This window comes from Zootermopsis nevadensis, unplaced genomic scaffold (genome assembly GCF_977971745.1).
Source record: "Zootermopsis nevadensis isolate Lab colony 2312 unplaced genomic scaffold, Znev_1.0 Znev_ptg000006l, whole genome shotgun sequence".
NCBI lineage: Eukaryota > Metazoa > Arthropoda > Insecta > Blattodea > Termopsidae > Zootermopsis > Zootermopsis nevadensis.
The window spans coordinates 825,257-848,672 of NW_028259138.1; the positions used below are offsets into that span (position 1 = coordinate 825,257).

At 38.3% G+C, this 23,416-nt stretch overlaps 2 protein-coding genes across 5 annotated transcripts in view; one reads left to right on the plus strand and one right to left on the minus strand.

The window, feature by feature from the left end:
- Positions 1-15,549, plus strand: part of LOC110828142 (uncharacterized) — a 266,276-nt gene extending 250,727 nt beyond the window's left edge. For both annotated transcript variants that reach the window (XM_087343442.1, XM_087343443.1), the window contains one exon: positions 14,557-15,549. In XM_087343442.1, the coding sequence (XP_087199568.1) occupies positions 14,557-14,620 (64 nt within the window). In that variant the 3' untranslated portion in view covers positions 14,621-15,549. The remainder of the gene's footprint in view (positions 1-14,556) is intronic.
- The window catches only part of LOC110827939 (uncharacterized), a 343,471-nt gene that overhangs the window by 57,952 nt on the left and 262,103 nt on the right, over positions 1-23,416 (minus strand). The window lies entirely within an intron of this gene.

The following is a 23,416-nucleotide window of genomic DNA, read 5'->3' on the forward strand; positions in this document are numbered from 1 at the left end:
TAGGTTACAAATCACTGCTGAATAATTAAATGCTTCACAACCCTTTCCTTTCGTCTTTTCGTTTGGCGATTAAATATCTGTTACGCTATTAGTCTATTTATATTCCCCTCTGCTTACTATTGCTGTGTCAACAAGTGTTACATGCAGAATGGCGAGGAACAGAATGCAGAGTTTTGAGGTCAGACTCCTTGTCACTCAGACACTGGGAGTTACGCCAATGTTGCATACATATATGCATCCTTGGAACACAGATATGTCTGACAAATTATGTTATAAGAGCTCGTGTATAAAGCGTTATTACGAATACTCACTGTGGTAATAATGGAGTCTCTTCAATATAATACCACACAAATGTGTTAATTATAAACAAGATAAGACGTGTTAATAATTATTTTAAAACTATTATTTGCATGGTATACTGTGACGCTCATCACAAAATAGATTCCGGTAAAACCACGAAACACTCCAACCTGAAGAGTCTTCAACCGGGCCGAATATAGTTCTAGAATCACAGATTTTGTGAATATGAAACATGAGTGCCAATAGCTCTACCAGACCGTTAATATAAGAAGATGAACTATGTTGGAAATTCGTCGATTTCAATAACTGTCGAATTCAATGAATCTGTTGAGTCTAACAAACATATTTACTAGGAAAAATTACCTGCTGAAAAGTTTCCACTTGATTTTATCCCAAGTTCCCGAATATTCATACTGTGAATGAATCTTGAATGCTGATCAGTTTTGCAATTAAATTGCGTGGGTAAAGGTTGTCTGCAAATACGGCCAAGAGTTGCCTCAGTAACAGGAATGTAGGACACCCTGCTTTTTCCTGCACGTGTGTAGATAAAGACCACAGAAATGGCTAATTATAAGAAAAAGTGTTAATAAATGCCTTCTTCCTCCTTCACACTCCTCTTACTTCCTCCTTTCCTCAAGGTCCCTTGTCGCTGTTATCGTTTCCTCGTAAACAAAAACTCAGTATTACAACAGAAACTCTTGTTATCCTCTCATCCAGCAGTTCGCTCGGAATTACGTTTCAATTTTCATTAAGAAGACGTGTCATCTTTATCATCATCATGGATTATTCTTGTTAGTCTGATCAGAGTTCCAAGGCTTGTGTTCGTCCTTGATCCTTCTACGATATTACTCTCCTTTCCTTTGTTTGTACTGGTTGAAACTTCAAGTGTAAATACACAGAGGATACTTGGCAGCTGTGCCGATAGACTAGGAAACCTGGTAACGGACGCATTGATCAGGCAATAGACGTGCAGCGAACACAACCGCTAATTACAGTCATTATATTTCTTGTAAGACTTGAGGTTCTCACAGCGGTGAATATGAAGATTTCTGTCTTCTGGGTTATTGCGCTGTGTAGTCTGGTCGATGTTAACCAACGTTTCAGAGGTCATACTGCCTCCGTCATCAGGGCGATGAATATGCCAATAGGGTGTGAGGAGTTGGATTTTATAGGCAGGGACGTGAAAGGTGTAGCCTGCCCCGAGCCAATGGGAGCAGGTATGGGAGTGGACCAATGGTAGCACGTGGGCGAGGGTGGGAGAGGGAGAGAAAGTAGAGAGAGAAAGGTGAGTGTAGTTGTATGGATAAAGGCCCTGAAAGGGGCCGAGTTACTGGTCTGGTTGGTTCTGGCGGCGCACTCTTGCTCGTTCTCGGAGTCCTCGGAGTGTGTGGATCAGAGGCTTCCAGGACCGGCTCAGGTGAAGTCCATCTTCCTTGTTAAAGTTATCAGGATGAAGTTCGATCTCGATGGCTTCCCTGATTAACCGGTCCATGTAGCCGGTTTTTGAGGAGAGGATAGAAGTGTCCTCTAGCTGTATCTTGTGCTCCAAGTTGAAGCGGTGTTCAGCAACCGCAGATTTCTCGGGCTGCCCGAGCCGGATGTGGCGTTCGTGCTCCTTGATCCTGGCCTCAACGGAACGGCCTGTCTGGCCGATGTAGACTTTTCCGCACTCGCAGGGAACTCTGTATACGCCAGGCGTCTTCAGTCCTAGGTCGTCCTTTACCGGCCGGAGAAAACTGGGAATTTTCTTTGGCGGAAGACCAACAGACTTGATGTCGTGCCTGGCCAGCAACCTGCTTATGCGGTTGAAGGTCGTCCCGACGTAGGGCAGGAAGGCAACCGAGGCTGGTTTTTCAGTAGGCGGTGGCAGCCTCGCAGGCGGATTGAGAGCTTTCTGAATCTGACGGTTGCTGTACCCGTTTTTCCTGAAGGTGGTGGTGAGTGCCTCCAGTTCACTCTGTAGGCTGTCGTGGTCGCAAAGGGCTTTAGCCCTGTGTACCAGGGTCGAGAGCACGGCCTGTTTGTTGGACGGGTGGTGATGGGAATTGGAGTTGAGGTAAAGGTCGGTATGGGTTGGTTTCCGGTACACCTTGTGGCCTAATGAGCCGTCAGGTTTCCGGTGAATGTCTATGTCGAGGAATGGGAGATGGCCGTCCTTTTCAGTCTCCATGGTGAACTGGATGCTCTCGTGAATGCTGTTGAGGTGGCTGAGGAACTCCGCGAGCTTGTCAGGGCCGTGGGGCCAGATGACAAACGTGTCGTCTACGTAAACGACACGTTTGTCATCTGGCCCCACGGCCCTGACAAGCTCGCGGAGTTCCTCAGCCACCTCAACAGCATTCACGAGAGCATCCAGTTCACCATGGAGACTGAAAAGGACGGCCATCTCCCATTCCTCGACATAGACATTCACCGGAAACCTGACGGCTCATTAGGCCACAAGGTGTACCGGAAACCAACCCATACCGACCTTTACCTCAACTCCAATTCCCATCACCACCCGTCCAACAAACAGGCCGTGCTCTCGACCCTGGTACACAGGGCTAAAGCCCTTTGCGACCACGACAGCCTACAGAGTGAACTGGAGGCACTCACCACCACCTTCAGGAAAAACGGGTACAGCAACCGTCAGATTCAGAAAGCTCTCAATCCGCCTGCGAGGCTGCCACCGCCTACTGAAAAACCAGCCTCGGTTGCCTTCCTGCCCTACGTCGGGACGACCTTCAACCGCATAAGCAGGTTGCTGGCCAGGCACGACATCAAGTCTGTTGGTCTTCCGCCAAAGAAAATTCCCAGTTTTCTCCGGCCGGTAAAGGACGACCTAGGACTGAAGACGCCTGGCGTATACAGAGTTCCCTGCGAGTGCGGAAAAGTCTACATCGGCCAGACAGGCCGTTCCGTTGAGGCCAGGATCAAGGAGCACGAACGCCACATCCGGCTCGGGCAGCCCGAGAAATCTGCGGTTGCTGAACACCGCTTCAACTTGGAGCACAAGATACAGCTAGAGGACACTTCTATCCTCTCCTCAAAAACCGGCTACATGGACCGGTTAATCAGGGAAGCCATCGAGATCGAACTTCATCCTGATAACTTTAACAAGGAAGATGGACTTCACCTGAGCCGGTCCTGGAAGCCTCTGATCCACACACTCCGAGGACTCCGAGAACGAGCAAGAGTGCGCCGCCAGAACCAACCAGACCAGTAACTCGGCCCCTTTCAGGGCCTTTATCCATACAACTACACTCACCTTTCTCTCTCTACTTTCTCTCCCTCTCCCACCCTCGCCCACGTGCTACCATTGGTCCACTCCCATACCTGCTCCCATTGGCTCGGGGCAGGCTACACCTTTCACGTCCCTGCCTATAAAATCCAACTCCTCACACCCTATTGGCATATTCATCGCCCTGATGACGGAGGCAGTATGACCTCTGAAACGTTGGTTAACATCGACCAGACTACACAGCGCAATAACCCAGAAGACAGAAATCTTCATTATATTTCTTCATCCCCGTCATGTGACAAAACTAATGTCTGCTTATCAGCCACGTTATTTCTGATGTAATTCTTTTCCAGTTGTGTGATTTATGGTGGAATCCGTTCTCTTGCAACCAGCGGCAGGCCTCACAAGCTCATTTAGGTTATTGTGGTTGTCCTGCATTCTGATACCTACAATGTAGTAAAGTCAGTGCTTTACAAAGAGTAAATGAAAGCAATATTATCGGTTGGAAAGATTAAAATTAAATTAAATGAAATAAGCAAAAATAAAAAATGAAATAAAATTTTGAACGTCATAATTTGTAAGTCATAAGTTACCTGTTATTATTAGCATGATGAAATATATGGTGGTTCGATCATCTGGACATATATCAAGGATTAGAGACTAATCTGTGGAGAATTTTGTTGATGAAACCTCATGGAAAAGACAGTTTGAAACAGTGCTGGGAGGACAACAGGAAGATCGATATCAAACGAACAGATTATGAAGATGTAGGCGGGCGGAACTCTCTCAAGGTTGTGTAAATGACAGGCTTTTATGTTACCAGTGTTAAATGCACAGACAGTTCATTAGTCACCTGCGATAATATCGGTCTCCCCACCGCGTCTATGGACGTCCCGCGTCTCTCATTTCTACGGGCCGTCATTTACAAAGTACGCATTCTTCGGATAACAGAATTTAGCATCCCTTATAAATTGTAAGACATCTCCTCGATCTTTTATTAAGAACAAACATTTCCGTCTTTATTGCAGCGAATTTTCCCAGAAGAAAAAGCACACATTTGCACATTTCACTCTTTTTGTTACATAAATTCTGGTCCCTGTAACTGGAACTGGTGCTAAATTATCATTGTTAAAAGTAGCTACAAAACTCTTTATTGTGTTGTGAGCACACAAGGTCACGTCTATAAGACTGACCTCAGACTCAATTGGAGCTCTTATAAAACCTTCTGTACAGCAAACCCTGATAATCCATCGACTTCGAATCCGTGGATTTCCATACACCCAGGTTACTCTTTAACCAGGGCTGTGGAGTCGGTAATAAAATCTCCTACTCCGACTCAAACAACGACTCAGACCCTGACTCCTTCATAAAAGCTCAATATGTATTAATAGTGCTAAAAGTACTAAAATGGTAAATAGTACCATAAGTTTCATCACCACCACGTGAGTCATCAGGCTACTTTTTAGACTTGTAACCTATATTTAAATATAAGTCTAATGTTTATTGAAGAAATTTGTTGGTTTGTAGACAGTTTGTATTCTTAAGGTACCGGAGCCAAAGTTACAAAGCATTATTCCCACACCATGTGGCGCAACGCGTCGTCGAATCTCCCTAAGCGTCAGGCCGCTGAAGGCTCACACGTTACATTTTTACCGACTCCGACTTCACCTAAAATTAATTCCGACTCCGACTCCACATACCTGTCTTTAACACCATTGTTTCCATACGCGTCGTCGTCTTTCTATGTTTGTCGAGTATTTAATCGCCAGTAATTCGTAAATATGACTCATGGAGAACACTTCAGTTTTCAGACAGCACTTCGTTGTTTCGCAAACAGTAGTTCAATAACGATTTACTGATTTACTTTTACGATGAATTTATTGGCGTTGTCAGCGCGGTCAATAAAGAAAGCTAATAAGCCATGAGTAGTAACAACTAATGAAAGAATTTGAAATGTGCTGATAATGTTGAGATGGAAGACGGTCGGTGAATATCAGATCTGAGCTGGGAACACTGCCTACAACAGTAAGAGCAAATGTAGCTGATAAAAATAGATATGTGACAAAATTAATTATATTCTTGTAATTGAATGATAGAAGATATGTTTTTGGTAATTCCACAATTTTCTATAAATACAAACAGTCCACATTTTAATTTAAATTATTGGGAGAATATAATAATTAATCATTGTTTTACACAAAGTGTTTGTGTGTTGAAAATCGTGCCATAATTCTATGTATAAAGCGTAAACATTGCTGTCACATGAACATTTCCCAACAGATGTCCGTCATGTCATCTGTCAGTATAGTGTCAGGATCTTCTACTGACTGACAGACTTGTTAAATGAGTTCTCAGTTATCAAGCAAACGTAAAGGCAATTGAAATAAACAAACATCATATGCTTCTGTCATAATGATTGTTAGTGAGTAATTAATTACCCATACAATAGATCAAGCCTGAAAGTTTGTGACGATGATGCGTTGTTGAAGCAAATTGTTTCCTGGACATTATCCATCTTCCAAGATTAAATAAAATCAATAAAATCGACGACGTTTCGGAGATGAGAATCTATCTCCGTCATCACGTAAAACCTGCTCTGTTGGGCCCAATCGATAGAGATAGATTCCCATCTCCGAAACGTCGTGGTTTTATTGATTTAGTTTAATCTTGGACGATGGACAATGTCCAGAAAACAATTTGCTACCCATATATTAGCTTATCACGAATCGAAGAAAGGCTTAACTCTCAGTTAGTTCAGACTGCATTCAACTCGGAATAATTTACAGTTGATAAAATATTATTTACTGTAAGTGCCATAGAGGCGGAAATACTTTATATATGAAGTATTTCGAAATACGGGCACACTGGGAGAAGAGAAATACACTGGTGAATCACGTCAAAATGAACCGTAAAACAATAATTTAAGGGAAAGTAATTTAAACTGACTTGCAGTTATTTAAGAGATAAACTCTATAGGAGGAGAAACTGGTGGATCTCTCCATTAAGCCATCACCGAAAGCATTTCTTGCAGATCTGAGGTTCTCAGTCATTCTGATTTAAGGACCGGTGAAACAGCCGCGTCTTTCAGAAATCGGGAACTATGTTCCAAAATCCAGATCCTCGAAACACAACAATCTGAATGACAATTATTGCATTCGCGGTCTAGCAAGTGGTCTCGTCACTTCAGGCTAATCCATCAAAATTTTGAACCAATTTCTCATCTCCCTCATACGTGCTATTCTACTCAATTTAATCATACAAATATTTGTTAAGTTTAGAAATCCGGGAGCTATTCATAATACAGTTTTCTCAAATCTCCTGTCCCTTCAATCCTCATGGGTTCAAACATTTTCCTCAGCACTCTGCTCTCAAACACACTCAACCAGTGTCCTTCCCTCACCGTTTCATGCCAATGTAAAAGAAATGAAAAAAATTAGTTTTGATAGTTTAAATCTTCATGTTTTTGTAATGACGATGGAAAGGCGAAAGATTCTGAAGTGTGTTATCCTGTTTTAATCTGATGTCTAATAAAAACAAAATAACAACTTAAAAAACGTCGAACCTGCAAACCATCATAACATTTGGTTAACGCCTTGACTGATGTCACAGCAAACCGCTCCACAGAATACGATGAGACCGTATGAATAACTGCCTGTCGCCAAGCTACTTTGCGTTCTTTTCATCTGTTCTCTCTTCGCTTAATCTTTTTGGCAGCATTTTAGATTGAATTCTGTGTAGTCAACGCAAAGAATGCAGAAAGCAGTTTAATATAAATAAGTATTTCCGCATTCCCTTGTAATGGTTTTGAAGGATCATAGATCCCCAGTAAATAAGCCGCTTCTGAATTCGTCCTTTAAAGGAATTAAAATTGTGTGTCAGTTTACAGACTAAGAGGTGAATTAGACGTTTTAAATCAGGCGCCGTTATAATCTGTACACATTCAAAACTCTAGTAGTAACTTCTGTTAAACTTCTCATTATTACATCAAAGTATATCATAACAAATAAGTGCTAAGAATTTTGTAAATGACGGATGTGGAAAAATATGTCTTCTGAGATGTTTCACCGTATAGTCTGTTAGATATTAGCCGACGTTTCAGAGGGGCTTGCTTACGTAGCACCTTAGATCAGAGGTTCCCAAACTTTTATACCTTGCACCCCCCTTAAAACATTTCATAAATTTCATGCCCCCCTTCCAGAACAAGTGCAAGCAGACACATTTGACATAAAATTTAGCTATGAGTATGTAGCACTGTAAGACAACTAAACTGCCTCAACCAAGCAAAGGATGTTAAAAATGTTACTCCATATTCCGTTAAAAAAGTTTGTCATACAAACAACACGCCCTCCCGGAAAACCCCTCGCGCCCCCCGAGAGGGGGGGCGCGCCCCACACTTTCGGAACCTCTGCCTTAGACCATTTCACAGCCACCGTGTATTCTTCTTATGTTTATATAAAATGAGCAACACTTTTAACACCGTAAATACGGCCTTTTGTTATTAATTAATTTGTCACTATGACAGATTGTCAGTACGTACATACTCTAACCCCCAACTCGTAACTGTTGTAAATTTGCGAGCTATAGGCTCGTTTTATGAGATCATCGTACAAAGTGCACAAAAAACACAATACAGAGGATTGCTAATCCGCATTTATAATTTCTGAAACTGCTCTACGGATTTCGATTAAATGTAATATTGCTGTATATATTAAAAGCTGTTGGGCAAATTCCATTTTGGTCCATAATAATTTCATGGAAAACAGTTTTCCGTAAGAAGCTGATACTTGCCGCAATGATCAATAAATATTCCCGATCTTTCGGGAACCAGAAATCAACGACTACCCGGAAATGGCACTTGTCGCTAATAATGTTGGTTAATGTTAGTCCACTAGCTTCAGCTTCACATGAAGCTTGAATTGAAAGTTATGCCTACAGATTTCCTCTATAACTATTCGGCGCACAAAGAATGTGTTTATTAAATAAAATACTGACTTCAGAAAGGCCAATATGAAATATTTTACGATATGAGGATTATTTATCGAAGTACAATAAAGAATGTTTCCTCATTCTTAGACAGTGAGACTGCATTGCTTTGCGTAGACAGATTCAAACATAAAAGCCAATGGTATAGCAGCGTCACAAAGAATACACATGTACTTATTCCAGCAAAATTGTTCATTCTAGTTTAATCTTTTCTCCTTTCTAAGTAGAGGCAGGCTTATTCTGTACACGTGTGTCTGCTATCACCCCTTCAAACAGTAACTAAAGAAACAGTTGACGAAGTTCTGTGAAACGTAGTATGGACGTTATACGAGTGAAGAAAACCTCATCCAACTTTTAATTTTTTAATGTCAGTAATGTCAATTTTGCGAAAAAGTGAACTTCTGAGATGACAGCGACGCTAGTACTACGTGGTAATGGTTCTGGTAGTCTGTCTGGCTAAGGAGTCTCTGACATAAAAGCCTATCTATATACTAAGCAAGTGGTGGTCGCTTGGTTATCTATTGTTATGAGATTTGAGCTTCACGGGATAAAATTTATGAATATGTGTGTTGTTTTAACCGTTGCCATAGCAATGCCGTTAAGTAATGTTGGGACCTATGGCTAAATATGACTATGTGATCACTCATCCATGGCCTACTACGTACATGCACTTCTATACATCGAAGCAAAACATGTTTATTCATTAACGCTTCCCATCTTTCTCAAATAAACAAAGATAACTCATAATTGTAATTGTTATTCTACAATCTACTTCTGTAAAAATACAAAACTATATTGCCTCAGACACTTAAAGACAATTTTTATCCCTCAAAATACGGCTCTACTCCCTTTAATGTCTGAAAGTAGGTTTTGAAGTGCACTTTTAACCTTCACCAACGCCATAGAGCATACCACTGGTTGGTACGCGAGCCAATGTTGAGTGGTAAGCGAACTAAGTAAGAAAATCAAAAGATAATATTAACATAAATAAGTTTTTCCTGAACGAATTTGGTTTCTGGTACACTTAATGTGTTAATGTGTTAGTGGTACGCCAGCGGAAAAGTGTGAGAACCCCTGCCATACAGTCCACTTGAGAAGATGCTAGTCGCTTAGCTGATCATGAAATTCCCCGCATAGGATTTGAGGTTTTCACAGCGGTGAGTATGAAGATTTCTGTCTTCTGGGTTGTTGCGCTGTGTAGTCTGGTAGATGTTTACCAACGTTTCAGAGGTCATACTGCCTCCATCATCAGGGCGATGAGTATGAAGATTTCTGTCTTCTGGGTTGTTGCGCTGTGTAGTCTGGTAGATGTTTACCAACGTTTCGGAGGTCATACAGCCTCCGTCATCAGGGCGAGGTTTTCACAGCGGTGAGTATGAAGATTTCTGTCTTCTGGGTTGTTGCGCTGTGTAGTCTGGTAGATGTTTACCAACGTTTCAGAGGTCATACTGCCTCCATCATCAGGGCGATGAGTATGAAGATTTCTGTCTTCTGGGTTGTTGCGCTGTGTAGTCTGGTAGATGTTTACCAACGTTTCGGAGGTCATACAGCCTCCGTCATCAGGGCGAGGTTTTCACAGCGGTGAGTATGAAGATTTCTGTCTTCTGGGTTGTTGCGCTGTGTAGTCTGGTAGAAGTTTACCGACGTTTCAGAGGTACATCCATGCTGCCTCCATCATCAGGGCGATGATCCTCCATCTGTACTACATGCCCCATCCATTACATTGTCTTTCTTCTTCATAATAAGGAAGGTATATTATGAAGCTTCTCATAACGCAGTTTTTCATGTTTGAGATAAAAGTCTACTTAATGCAGAATGGTGACGCCAACGTATTTGCAGTCTGTGACTGAGCTGGGTCTTTATCGGTACAGTACGCAACCAACTGGGAAGTGAATAAGATGGAGAGAGAGTTAGCTTTATTTGTTATCTACCACCACAAAAGCTTTTTTACTGTAAAAGAACGAGAGTCATAAAGGATAATACCTAGTAACGGAGAAAGGCGTTATTTGAATACATATTACTAATTTGTAAAGACTGGCTACAATTTAAGTTCCTGTAGTTTAATGTTTCATAAAGAGAAAGTTATTCTGATGTAACATCCGCATGATAACATTTTAAATGCACACAACGAGATAACGTGTCAAGAACAAGAAACCAACGTATAGTCGTTAATAGATAAACGTTTCTTCCAGCATTTTTTTAACGCTAGTTATTTAAATTAAACATTTTAGTTAATATCCTTAATTTAACTTTGACAACAACGCAAGGTAACTCAAATCTAAAACGTTTGTGAAGATGGTGCGTTATTTAAATAAAAAGTTTTTTGGATGTTTTCCATCGTCTAATAAAATAATAAAATTAAACGACGTTTCGGAGATGGGACACTTATCTCCATCTTCAGGTAAACTTATTCTGTTGGGCCCAATCGATATAGATAGATTCCCATCTCCGAAACGTCCTTCATCATCATCATTATCCTTTCCCGTATTAGGCCACGAGGCGTGTTATGGTCTTGTATTTTCCTTCCATCTCTTCTGAGGTCGACCGAGAGATCTTTTCCCAGCAGGTCGGTATTTCAAAATTGCCTTTGGAGTTCTACTGTTGGTCATTCTATCCAATTGATTTGTCCAATTTTGTTGATATTGCCAAATGTATGTCATTACAGGTTCCATCTGAAGTTTTGTCTTCAGGTAAACCTACTTTGTTGGGCCCAATCGATAGAGATAGATTCCCATCTCCGAAACGTCCTTCAATTTTATTATTTTATTAGACGATGGAAAACATCGAAAAAACCTTTATTTAAACGCAAGTTAGGCTGCGGAAATCACTACTTTCTCCGCAACATATTGAATTTGGATGGTCATCTTTTGGGTTGTTGAGCAGCGGTCCAGAAAATCTCAATTAATGTTCACATCGCCGTGTAAACTTCACATGTTCGCATTCACTGCCAAATATACTGGGTTTAATGTGCTGTGTAGTGCTTTTATAAAGGACCCAACGAACGCCGCCTTGTAGTAGGCAACACTGCTTCATCATATTCTTACAATCTCGTTTTCAATATCCAACCCAGGAATTGGCTATCCTGATTCGGGTTTTCAGCAAAATTTTCAGTCCTTCAAGGTAAATGTTGGGCTAGTAAATGGAACATGGCTGACACCTTACGCTCCATTTCCAATTCATATGCCACACCCATTCTCCTATTCGACATTATATAACCTGTTCACTAGATAAAACTTTATGACATAAACTAAGATATAAACAAATGGTTCCTCCATCCTAGTCCCTGATTACTTCTGGTTGAAAGTCGTACAGCAAATTTCTATAAAACAAGTCCAATATATTAGTACTTCATTTTAAAGTTTTCGGCAAATATATATTGTCATTATTGGGATATTTTAGTCAGTCATCATTATTTTTCTATGATAAAAATTAAGAGTTTAAAATTTCTTACGTTTCGACGATTGGTAAGAATGTGCCTAATCTATTAAATCCGGTGAGATAAATCTAAGGGGTCACTGTGGCCGCGCGGTCTGAGGCGTGGGACTTGTGCCGGTCACTGGGACCGTGGGTTCGAATCCCACTCAAGCCATGGATGTTTGTCCGCGTTTTTCTGTGTTGTGCTGTCCTGTGTACAGGTAGAGACCTTGCGACGGGCCGATCCCACGTCCAATGAGTCCTACCGAATATCTAATAGATCAAAGCCAGCGAAAAGTTGGAACCCGCATTGCTCAGGCACTTGAAGAACGGGTCGTGTCAGTAAAGAGATAAATCTAATCTTTGTCACTGATGAGATTAGCTATGGAACAGACACTGATACCTCTTTGCCTGGAATCGGGGTTAAACCTACTCTGCGAAACATTGACAATTTAGAATTTTAGTTTGTTATATTGTTACTGGCTTAAATAACATACATTGGACAAAATCCAACCAAAACATCCTATTTATATTCGTCGTTCATCATTACGAGTCCACATTAAAGCGATTTGTATCTTACGTATTTTCTTCTTATTTGAAACGAAAAGTCCCTGACAATAAAGCTGGTGGAATAATTTTTAACATATATTTGTAAGGAGACTGCAGAGTTGCATTACTTCAGACCGAATGCAGGATAACAAATGGGGCGTCGTAAATTACAAATAGACAGAAACTTTAAACGGGTATGAATAAAAACCCTTTTTAATAAAGAAGATCATGTCGATATTATTAGCATTTTTGGTTGCAATCTTAAACAAAGTACAACTCGTCTTCATTACAAAGAATAATCAGTTAATTATATTTAAGAAAATAATCTGTTATTCTGAGAACCACACGAAACCCAAAAATACACTCCATGGAAACAACGCAAAAAAACGGAATGATATCGTAGGTGACGCATAAAGTTACTACTAAGACTTAAGTGGTTAAGAAGGAATTCGTGGAACCGAAAACAGAAGCCGTTGTGGCACAACAACCGAATGTTACAGTTTTCGTCTTTGTGTCCGGAAGTGAATAAAGAACTTTACCTGTAATGTTTATGATGACATGTCTTACATTTGTAGTAGCTCTCCAACCTGCAGTTTCACTTGTGCATCCTCTCAGCTTCCAGACTCAACCTGATATCAGTGTGTTACATCAACCCCAAGGGACAGAGCGTCTAGACTTGGTCTGTTCCTTTTGCTTTAGCGACCACTCATATGACGTTACAGGCTTAATCGTGTTCATCCACGCGAACTGACCAATCCGTGAAATGAATTTTTAATTCGTAATATATTTCTCTACTATCCGTTCAAGTCCGAAACTTTATTTCAACAAATATCTATCTACTTTGTCGATATTAGTTGTTTCTATGCAAGGCAAGTTATATGTCTGTGTTACGTCATGATTACCTTCTCATTTTCGTTAAGTTCATTTCCTACGTAATGAGCAGCTCGAGTCTGCATTTACGCCTCTGAATTCCATTCAGGAAGCGCCTAGTTCCAATTTCAGCTTGAATGATTAATCTGACAGCTACATATCGTCTTTCCTGTTGTTCCTAATGAATCAAAGGCTACTGACTTCAAATAGTGAACGATATTCTCCAATTGAATTATCTCCGACTCATAATTCATGATAGCATCACCCAGCATGAACGCGGAGCAGTAACGGTTTGTATTTGCTATTACAGCATCAGATTAGAGGATAAATGTTAATGATTAGTATCCCTGAAATATTTTAATTTTCTACATAACCATTTTCTGAAGGAAGTGAAGAGAAACCTCGACTTTTCGTGGTTTTGTATTCAGCCAGAAGATGTTGTTTCCAGATAAAGAATCGAAACTATGATATTCAAAATACGCCAGTAGGCTTACCTGCGAAGAAAAAATTACTTTGTTCTTCCAGATTCTTGCTTACTAACAATTCCATCCATATTCCGGGTTATATTTTCGTGTTACCTCTATAGTCGTCGTTAAATACGAATCGGGACATACAACTTTTGAGGTGAGTCGTTATCGAAATAACAGTCTAATTTGTCAGAAGTCATACAGAAATTTACTGTCTCCTTGTTCAGGGTTGAGGGAAGAATATCTCCCGAAACGTCGGAGATATTTGCCATTTTTACATGGAGCTGCACTCAGACGACTCTAAAAGAAATGAATTTTTGACTGCCCATCTGAACCCAACCTTGTCTCTGCGGAATTCACAGAAATTACTAATGACTTTTATTTGTGCCTCAAACAAAATACGTCGTACACGCATTTATGACAAGGTGAATCACGACTTGAGGCAAAAATAATCAGGCATAATACTCAGTAGTGGAATATTAACAAGGTTTCTGTTTCACTGTCAAACTGGCTGCTCCATAACTAACCTGAGTCCCAACAGTTTTGGGATTTACACAAAAGGTCTTGACGTAGGTATGTCACTAAGGACACTTTCCTTCGTAGTAGATTAAAAATCCACACGATGTTTCGGAAACTGACTCTTCTGCTTCTGTCATCAAGTCAACAGCCTATATCCACAGAAAAAAGCCCATCGCATCATTAATCAGCTAATTACTGTAGATTATAAACTAATTTTGTTTGTTGCAATTCCAGGACTGGAAGACGTGGCACTTCGATTAAACCTGCAGCCCCTCATCGAAGCTATTACGAAACGTGAGGACAATCTTAGTAATGAAACAGGACACCAGGCGGCAGTTTTGAACACAACAGAAGATTAAAATGGAGCGTCCCACGTCATATCCTTCACGTTTATCTTCTACACACCAGCATTTATTCATGATATCACACACATCATGATTTTAACACATACGCAAACTACAGATAATTTGTGGTGTAATGTGCTGTGTAGACCAGCGATTCTTTTTTCCAGCTTTGTGCGATCTCACAGAGCTACGTGAAAATCCAACGACAAAAGCCATTCATTAATTAACGCTGACGAAGCTTGTAAATTTCATTTTCCATAAATGAAATCGTAAAACTAATTTATTCCTTAAAATGTTTAATGCAATTCGTCTATTATGACAACACTTCATATAAACAAAATTTATTTCCAAAGATGTCTGTCTTTGGGTTATAGCGCCATGTAATCTGATAGAAGTTTACCAACGTTTAATAGGTTCTTCTGCCTCCATCATCAGGGCGATAATGAAACGCTGGTAAATGTCTACCAGACTACGCGGTGCTACACTCCAGCCATATTCAGACTCACCGCCGTGAAAACCTCAAATCCTAATAGGATTTTTTCCGTTTGGATCTCCTTTGAATTTCTCTTTCTAATCTTTTAATTCTGATTCACTGATTCGTAATTTCCCCCACCGTTATTATTTTTTCATTTTAAATGAGTGTGGAATATGGTCTGCTTAGAAACGTCTTCGTCCTAACACTTTTACATCAGCCGAAATAATTATGTTCTTTATTACCTCACAATTAGTATATCAGATAAATTAATGACTTTCTGTTTTTCAATGAACCAATATTTTTGTATCGATCGCATAATTCGCTGAAACATAAAAATTGATTGATTGATTGATTACGTGAAGTTATTTAAGTACTCTTTCCAGTAATAAATTTCACAATAACTAAAGATTCGCGAGATTTATTATGACATTATTTCATTTTAATCCATTTTCCAACGGTTGTTGCTGCACGTACGCTGTAGTTAATTACTGAAACTTTTAGCTATTTACCAATCTTTAAAACTTCCCTTTCAACAACTAGCGCAGCACAGCGGACAATAATGCTTCGTTTCCTGGGCTATACGATCCTCAATGACTGTCGAATTCTGGGTTACAATATCACTGAATTTTTATTCTTAATAAAATAATATTACACAATGTTCAATTCCGAAGACTCGAGTAAATCAAAAGGGAAGTAATTAACTGTTGTAGAAAGAAACGGAGAGTTATATTAGAAGACGTTTTACCTTGGATAGCATGATAAACGTATTTTCTTCATGTCCAACAGTTCAGATATTCCATACAGATGCAGAATTATAATCATACTCAGCGGTTGTCAGTACATACAAACCCACACGCTCAAACCAATTTTCTTTCAACCAGATTATTCAGTTCACAGTATAAGAAACAAAGCTCTGTATGAAGGAATCTGGGGTGTTTCCATCAGCTATTATAACCATTATAATTAGTAATTAGTAACTTATGTGTAAATGAAGAGATTGGCGCAAGATAGGCGAAAATGGAGGACCACATCAAACCAGTCGAAAGACTGATGACAAAAGAGAAAAATTAGTAATTCTAGTGGAGACAAATTTGTAAACATTAACAAACTGCTTTTCAGATGTATTTTTCCATTTTGCTTACCCTGAATGAACTCCCTTTACACGTAACATTTTTAAACCCCATCACAGGTAAAACGTTTAAAACAGTCGTCGGCCGCCTTGTTTTAAAATACAAGACATTGCTGTTTAAGTCAGCTGGGTAATTTCATGAAGTAACTTTTTTTATACTGCATCGAAATCTCAAAGCGGAGGCACCGGTAAAATCCCAAAACCGAACATCAGATTTATGCTGGATAAAGTTCAATTTTCTCTTCGAAGGCATTTATCAATGCTCCATACTTATCACCACCGCCCCTGACACGTGTTACAGGCCCGACTAGTAAACACGTTATTACGACGACAGCTGTGATCCAGCACTTTGACAACAGTTGAGAGTGAAGGGATTAACTTAATTAATCTTATAATGTTTACGTTTAAAGTAAACAAGGTTAGCTATATATGGCCTTGACATAACAAGAAATTCTTTTTTTCTCCAAATAGGCATACGTTCCCGAGAACTAACTGCTCATTTCAATAAATAATGAGATTTTCATTGGTAGCTTCCGGTAAAAAATCTAACACAAATGACATGTGCGAATTTTACGTGTTTTTCGGCTAAGGGAAGAGAAGTTAAGCGTACATTATATTCATAGAAAACAATATTTCCTTGCCTAAAATTAGGCTAAAGCCGTGTCTTCAAGACAAATCAATCGATTTAATTTACGTTCGCTCAAGATAAACGACGAAGCGTTATAGTAGTAGTAATTCAATTCAATTCAATTCAATTAATTTATTTACGTGTTTGCCAACAGTAAGAAACCTATAACAGGCAAACACTGATAAATTTACAATAATAATGATATAATAAAGAAAAATATTACAAAAAGAGATTAATTAAACTTATACATGTACAGTATTAAATATAACAGCCAATTACAGGTAAGCCCAAAATAGAAACAAATTTATACACAAAGAAAAAAAATGAAGAAATAATCAACCTAGGGAACGCTAATATAATGTAATGATATACAAATAACGAAAACGTAAAAGGAAATGTAAGAGTTGCAGATATTGTAAAATACATATAAGTAGCTAAGTACAAATGAAGATAATTTAAGAATCGTGAACTAATTTTTATCTGGATACAATCTGTGTCATGCAAGGCGGACATAAACAAAGGCACAGAATAATTTAAAACAGAAATATTTAATATGTATTAATGGTCGAAAGCCGAAGAAATATAATAATTTCGAAGGATTTTTTATTTTCGCCGAACCAATGTTATTTTCAGAATATATAGTGTGGATCAATACGATAAACCGCCAAGAAACAATTCCCATTTCCCTTATTTATGTCTTCTGAAACATCCCACAGTTACCGACCTCGAGCAATCGCTGTACCGAATACCAGCATTCTTGGGAGGACGCTCGCTGTTCACATTTTCTATTTCGGTTGCGATCATGCCACTGTCCCGTTACAAATTCGCAATATATCGAGCGTAATAGCAGTTCAAATGGTGCCCCCCAGGTACGACAGACGTATGCATACCATGCCATGTTCTAAATGTAGTGGTAGACCTCGAAGGTTCAATACAGCAAGTTAACATCAAAACCTGTCATTTCATACAACACTGAGTCCTGTGCACGTCCGTCTCACAAAGCAATTTTCTAACATTCATATTAATGTTATCCTTTCATAATTTATAACACTTCACATTTCTTAACCTTATCATTGACAAAATCTTCCAGATTCTTATCGACGATGAACAGACTACTTCATTCGCATTTATATTTATTTATTGCTGAGACATGTACAGGTGTTCACTGAATACTTGTTTCTTGGCTCTACAACTCGGTTGTAGGTTTTCGCCGCCTACTTTTCGGAGGTTTCTTGGTCTTGAAGTGTGCATTTATGAGTAGTGAGTGACCAGCCATACTTGTAAACATCAAATACGACACTGTATACAAAGACAATATAATACATTTATTTATATATCATTACGTACCTACATCACACCAAAATAAATTTTAGGTCAAAGCTGTTGACCTTATTGATACTTGGATTTTACGAATCCCCTTTGAATTTATTATTTTTCGTAAATGAGACCACAGTAACATTCTTTCGACAATATTTAACGTATACTGTCAATGGAAAATTTAACTGAAAATAGTCAAGAGATATTCATGGCAAAATAAATCAACGAAAAGACACATCAGGGGTGGAACACACAGAAAAGCTGAACAAGCTTATGAGATTAATCTAAATCAGTGGTATTCAACCTTTTTTGTTCGCGTACCCCCATATATAATTTCTCTTAAACTTTGTACCCCCAAAGTTGTTGGTGTATAATTCAAGTTATACATAGTATATAATCTACATCTAAAATAAATTAAATAAATTACATTACTGATTATTCAGTGTTTATCATAAAATAATATATGTATATATTTTAAATTTCACGTACCCCCTAAGATGTCTTTGCGTTGAAGACCACTGATCTAAATAATCAGAGTTTTTGCAGTTTATGAGTTGCAATTATATTGGCTTTTTGTATGTAACTAATTCTTTATTAGGTCATTTAACAATGCCGTATCAACTATAGCTGCATTCGTCGTCGAATGTGAAAGAGTTCCAATTTCTCAAACGCGGTGTTCTGTAACCTTTTAGGATTTAATTAAATATTGTTTCTTTATCCCGTCGAGACCAATTATTTTACTGCGGAAGTGTGTAAAAAAGAATTGAACCGCATGGGCTTGCTATATAAATACTGAGTTAATACAAAATATCGCAGTGGCTGCAACGCGGGCAGCATACATTATTATTCCTAAAAGTTGGGTATTATTCTTATTAGGTTTCGTGTCCGATTTTGGAAATCCAGATGAATAAGGTGCCACCCACACACCAGGGGAGAAGCGTTTATGTAGCTGTATTAGTCGTCTTATTCCGGATAACACGTTGAAAAACATAAAACAAAAATTCTTTCATCTTATTTCACGGCTCAGCGGTTTTCCGTACACTGGAACGCAGCAGAACCAATCAGATAAAATGTCATATACCACATCATTAGCCAGCTACTTGAAGTTTACGCTAGTGGCGAGCGTATGTGACAAATGGATATTCCTTAATGCACATATAACATATTATAACTATTCTTCCTCACTACTTTTACCTTCTCTGTTCTTGCAGAAAGAGATAGTTATATCCCGAACTAGAGTCAGTGGAGAACAAGGATCACCTCAGGGTTGACGTGGTAATTTTTATGTATATCAATAAATACAGGAACAACAAATTTAAGAAACCGAATAATTTTCCTTTTGAAATTAAAGAAAATCTTATACACTATTTCCCTAACTGGTACAAAAGTTTGGTTTACTGGCTGAAAGCCCGCTGTCGACTATGTCCACTCGAGTAATGCCATGTGTTTTGACCTGCATACCAGATCCCTTGCTGGCGAGGGAACCTCCACATATGGCTTGCTAGCGGGGGGGGGGGGGGGGGGGGGGGGGGGCCTTCACCCCTGATCTTCTGGCCAGTTCAAATTTAAAGTCAAACAGTTACAGGGGTTCTGGACTGGTATAATATAGTAACTATATAGTTGGCTGGGCCTTAGCATTTGTCAACGTCTGACAAAACAGATTCACAAACTGCACTTTTACATTATCTGAATTCTACAAATGTTCTAATTGCTTTAGGCAACAGGCCAATACCCTCAAATTGGAAACATGTTTTCTTTTTCCTACCATTTGCCATAAATTCTTTATAAAAATATTTGGCTGAAAATGATTTTCTTCGTGAAGAACGTGGTGGAATGAAAATTTCATGAAAACTGTTTAAAGATGAATGGCTCAAATATGTACAGAATCCAACAATGACACATTGATCTTACCTTCATCCACGTGACTGTCACACTCACCAACATTTAAAATACTTACAAAATTTTTCTTGTTCTTAAATTATGTTTCACGGCTTTTTCTCTGACCAGACGTCTTTATTCAACGCACTGTCTCTGAAAATAACAGCGTTGGTACACCAAACATAATAACAGTTTTACCAATTAATCAGTGTGAATTTACCTTCAATGTGAGGATGAGTTCACAAATGTAACTCAAAATATTCCAATACTAAAGCTCTGCACAAGAGAAAAATGTGCGAAGAAGATTTTGAGTAAACATGTATAATGGTATTTGCTTTGGTTTTATCTTCTAGGGCTTACGTTGATTGTTGTTGAAATTTAGTTTACTGCGTCTAAGAATGATGATACTCTGATAGGTGTAGACAGAGGATGGTTTTCTTCTAGGTTGCTGAGCCGTACAGTCTGGTGGAAGATTACCAACGTTTCAGAGGTCCATGCTGCCTCCATCATCAGCTCGATGGAGGCAGCAAGGACCTCTGAAACCTTTCATCAGACTACACGGCACAACAACCCACAAGACAGCCATCTTCAGAATCACCGTCTTAAAAACCTCAAATCCTACACAGAAGATGGTTATGGCGATAGGTATGCGATAGGAAACATCAGAATAAGGCAGTTAGAATTGCAATTTGACTAAAGTCAATGTAATTATCACACTTTTACATACTGAAATACATAAAATTGGGAGAAATATTTTGTGTTTTTGACTTAAATTTCTGTACTTTCTTCCTGTTTCGTATCGGAAGGTCACGGGTTCAAATTCCGATCCATAGACTGACTCCAGTCAAATTCCGAGATAGTATGCCTACCAAAAATGAAGTTAAGGCCTTCTCCTTCCAGTTCCTGTGGAAGTCATTATTTATCAATCATTCAACATTTTATAGTCTGAGCTGCTAACAACGTCGTTAAATAAACCATAAATATATAAATAAATCAAACTAATTTAATATATGATGCTTTGTGGGAATTGTATAAAACAAATCAAAGTTACGCTCAAATACCGATTTTTAAACACGCCAATTTCTTGACAAATCAGTTCTTAGCATGCCTCGACAATTAGATAAAATCATACATTTTAATTGAAATATTCTTACATAAATATTACGCGCAACGTTTATTCTATAACGAACTATAAAACTATCTTTTAATGTCAATTATTTGTGTATAACGATGTTGAAAGATGAGGCATTTCTGTTGTGAGTAGTTATAACTTATTAATTCAACTGACGATGCACATTTATTTCTAAATGTTACATAGATAATTATAAATAGTGTATAGTAATCATATAATTATAAAATGTTTAATTAATTCATACATGTAACTACATATCTCAGCTTGAAAGGTTGGTGTGGAACACTTCAATGATCTAGTGTTACCCCGATATATAGTATGTGTTTTAGTGTTGTTTGTTAATTTTATATAAACGTTTGTACTTGTTTACTTCCCAGGTTGGTTTAAGCATTGCTTCATAGTTTAACAACGATTAGGCCTACTTAAGTGTTTTCATTAAAGTTAATGTGCTGGTTAAGGAAACCATGCTTACTTCAGTAAAGGCAACGATTTACTAAAACATGCAATTTAATGTTGATTTCTATAATTACCAAAGTATACTAGTCAAAAGCAAATTAAGTAATTACTAAATCTAACTGCAATTAAAGCACAACAAATTATTGACATTAAAATTTCAATCAGATTTAAAATTGTTTCGTTTCGAGCAGATTTGCTTGTACAAAGACTGAAATATTATAATCTCAAGTTTAAAAGATAATTAACAACGTTTAAATATGTAGCTGTATTAACAGTGAAAATATCTAAATAATAAGTTATATTTGCTTTTGACTAGGCGAGATATGAACAGAGAGACACCAATCATGACGACCATTCATGTATTTCGATATAATTTTTGAACAAGAGATGTGTATTTTTAAACAATATATACAGTGTTACTCCTTGTGCTGTATTTTAATTTACTTTAAATGTTATGAACATTGTGATGTTATATATTTGTGACATAAATATATGCCGAATGGCTTCTCTGTCCTTATTGTTCCTTATTTAAACCCCACAAGACCGAAATTCTTGAATAACAATACAAAAGTAAGTATTAAACTAATTCCTCGGAGCAGATTCCTTCCTAACAAACTTACAGTCGCTCAGTTGGTCAACAAATTTCGCGCACTTTATATAATTCAAATGATCATTACTGTGTTCAAAACAGCCAGCCACTAATTCGTGCCTTCAGCCATTTGTATCCGGTCCACGTCATTGCATTCTAATTTAATCTACCATTTACACCTAAGCGCCAAAGTGTCCCTTAACTTCAGCTTTTCCGACTGAAATTGTATAAGCATTTCTCATTAAAATACGTGCTACATGCCCGGTTAATATCGTTGTCCTTGTTTTTACAACCCAGATATTCAATCAATTACGTTGATAGAAAAGAAACTAATACACGGTAGCTACAAGAAAGGCAACCGGTATTGACACACCAACAGCTGATTTATAATTTTAATTATACTTCAACACCAACAACTCAGAAATATTAGACCTACACAGTGTCTCTTCACTAAATAAATGAAGCTGAATTACGATGCAGGACAACCAAATACATTACGAAAATGAAATCGAGCTGCACTAAAGCCTTCATCCCACGCTATGTCTTCCTCCATCACACTCCAAAGAGATTATTAAATACAGATGGTACGGACAAACAAAATGGGCAAATATTTGGTAATGGAGATAACTTATTGACAGCTTCTTGAGTTAAATACTGATTTGATTTGTTTCTACCCGACCTAATAATATCTTCCTGGTCAATCCATATCCAAAATTCCGTAGGTACGAAAACACAATGACAAATTTTTAAACTTTACAGATGTGCATTCGATATAAGACGGACCATCAATTTGCGTGGGGTTAATCACAGCATTACTGAAACTTGTAACGTTTATACAGAAAATATCCTGAAAGCAGACATGTTTTTGCTGAAAATATAAAAAAATTGCATGTCGTTTACAACAATGACGCATTGAAGAATATTCTTAATGCAAGTCTCATGCTACAGCAGAAAATCCTCTAATTTGCCTTGTAGACGCACGAGTTACAACGAAATAATAATATAATTATTTATTAGTGTGCTACAACAGCCACAAGACCACAACTGTAGATACAACACAACAGTAATAATAATTTAGTATAATTATCTTTTTTTGTTAGTTTTTAAAACCAACATTTTTAAAATAAATATGCCTTAAATCACTGA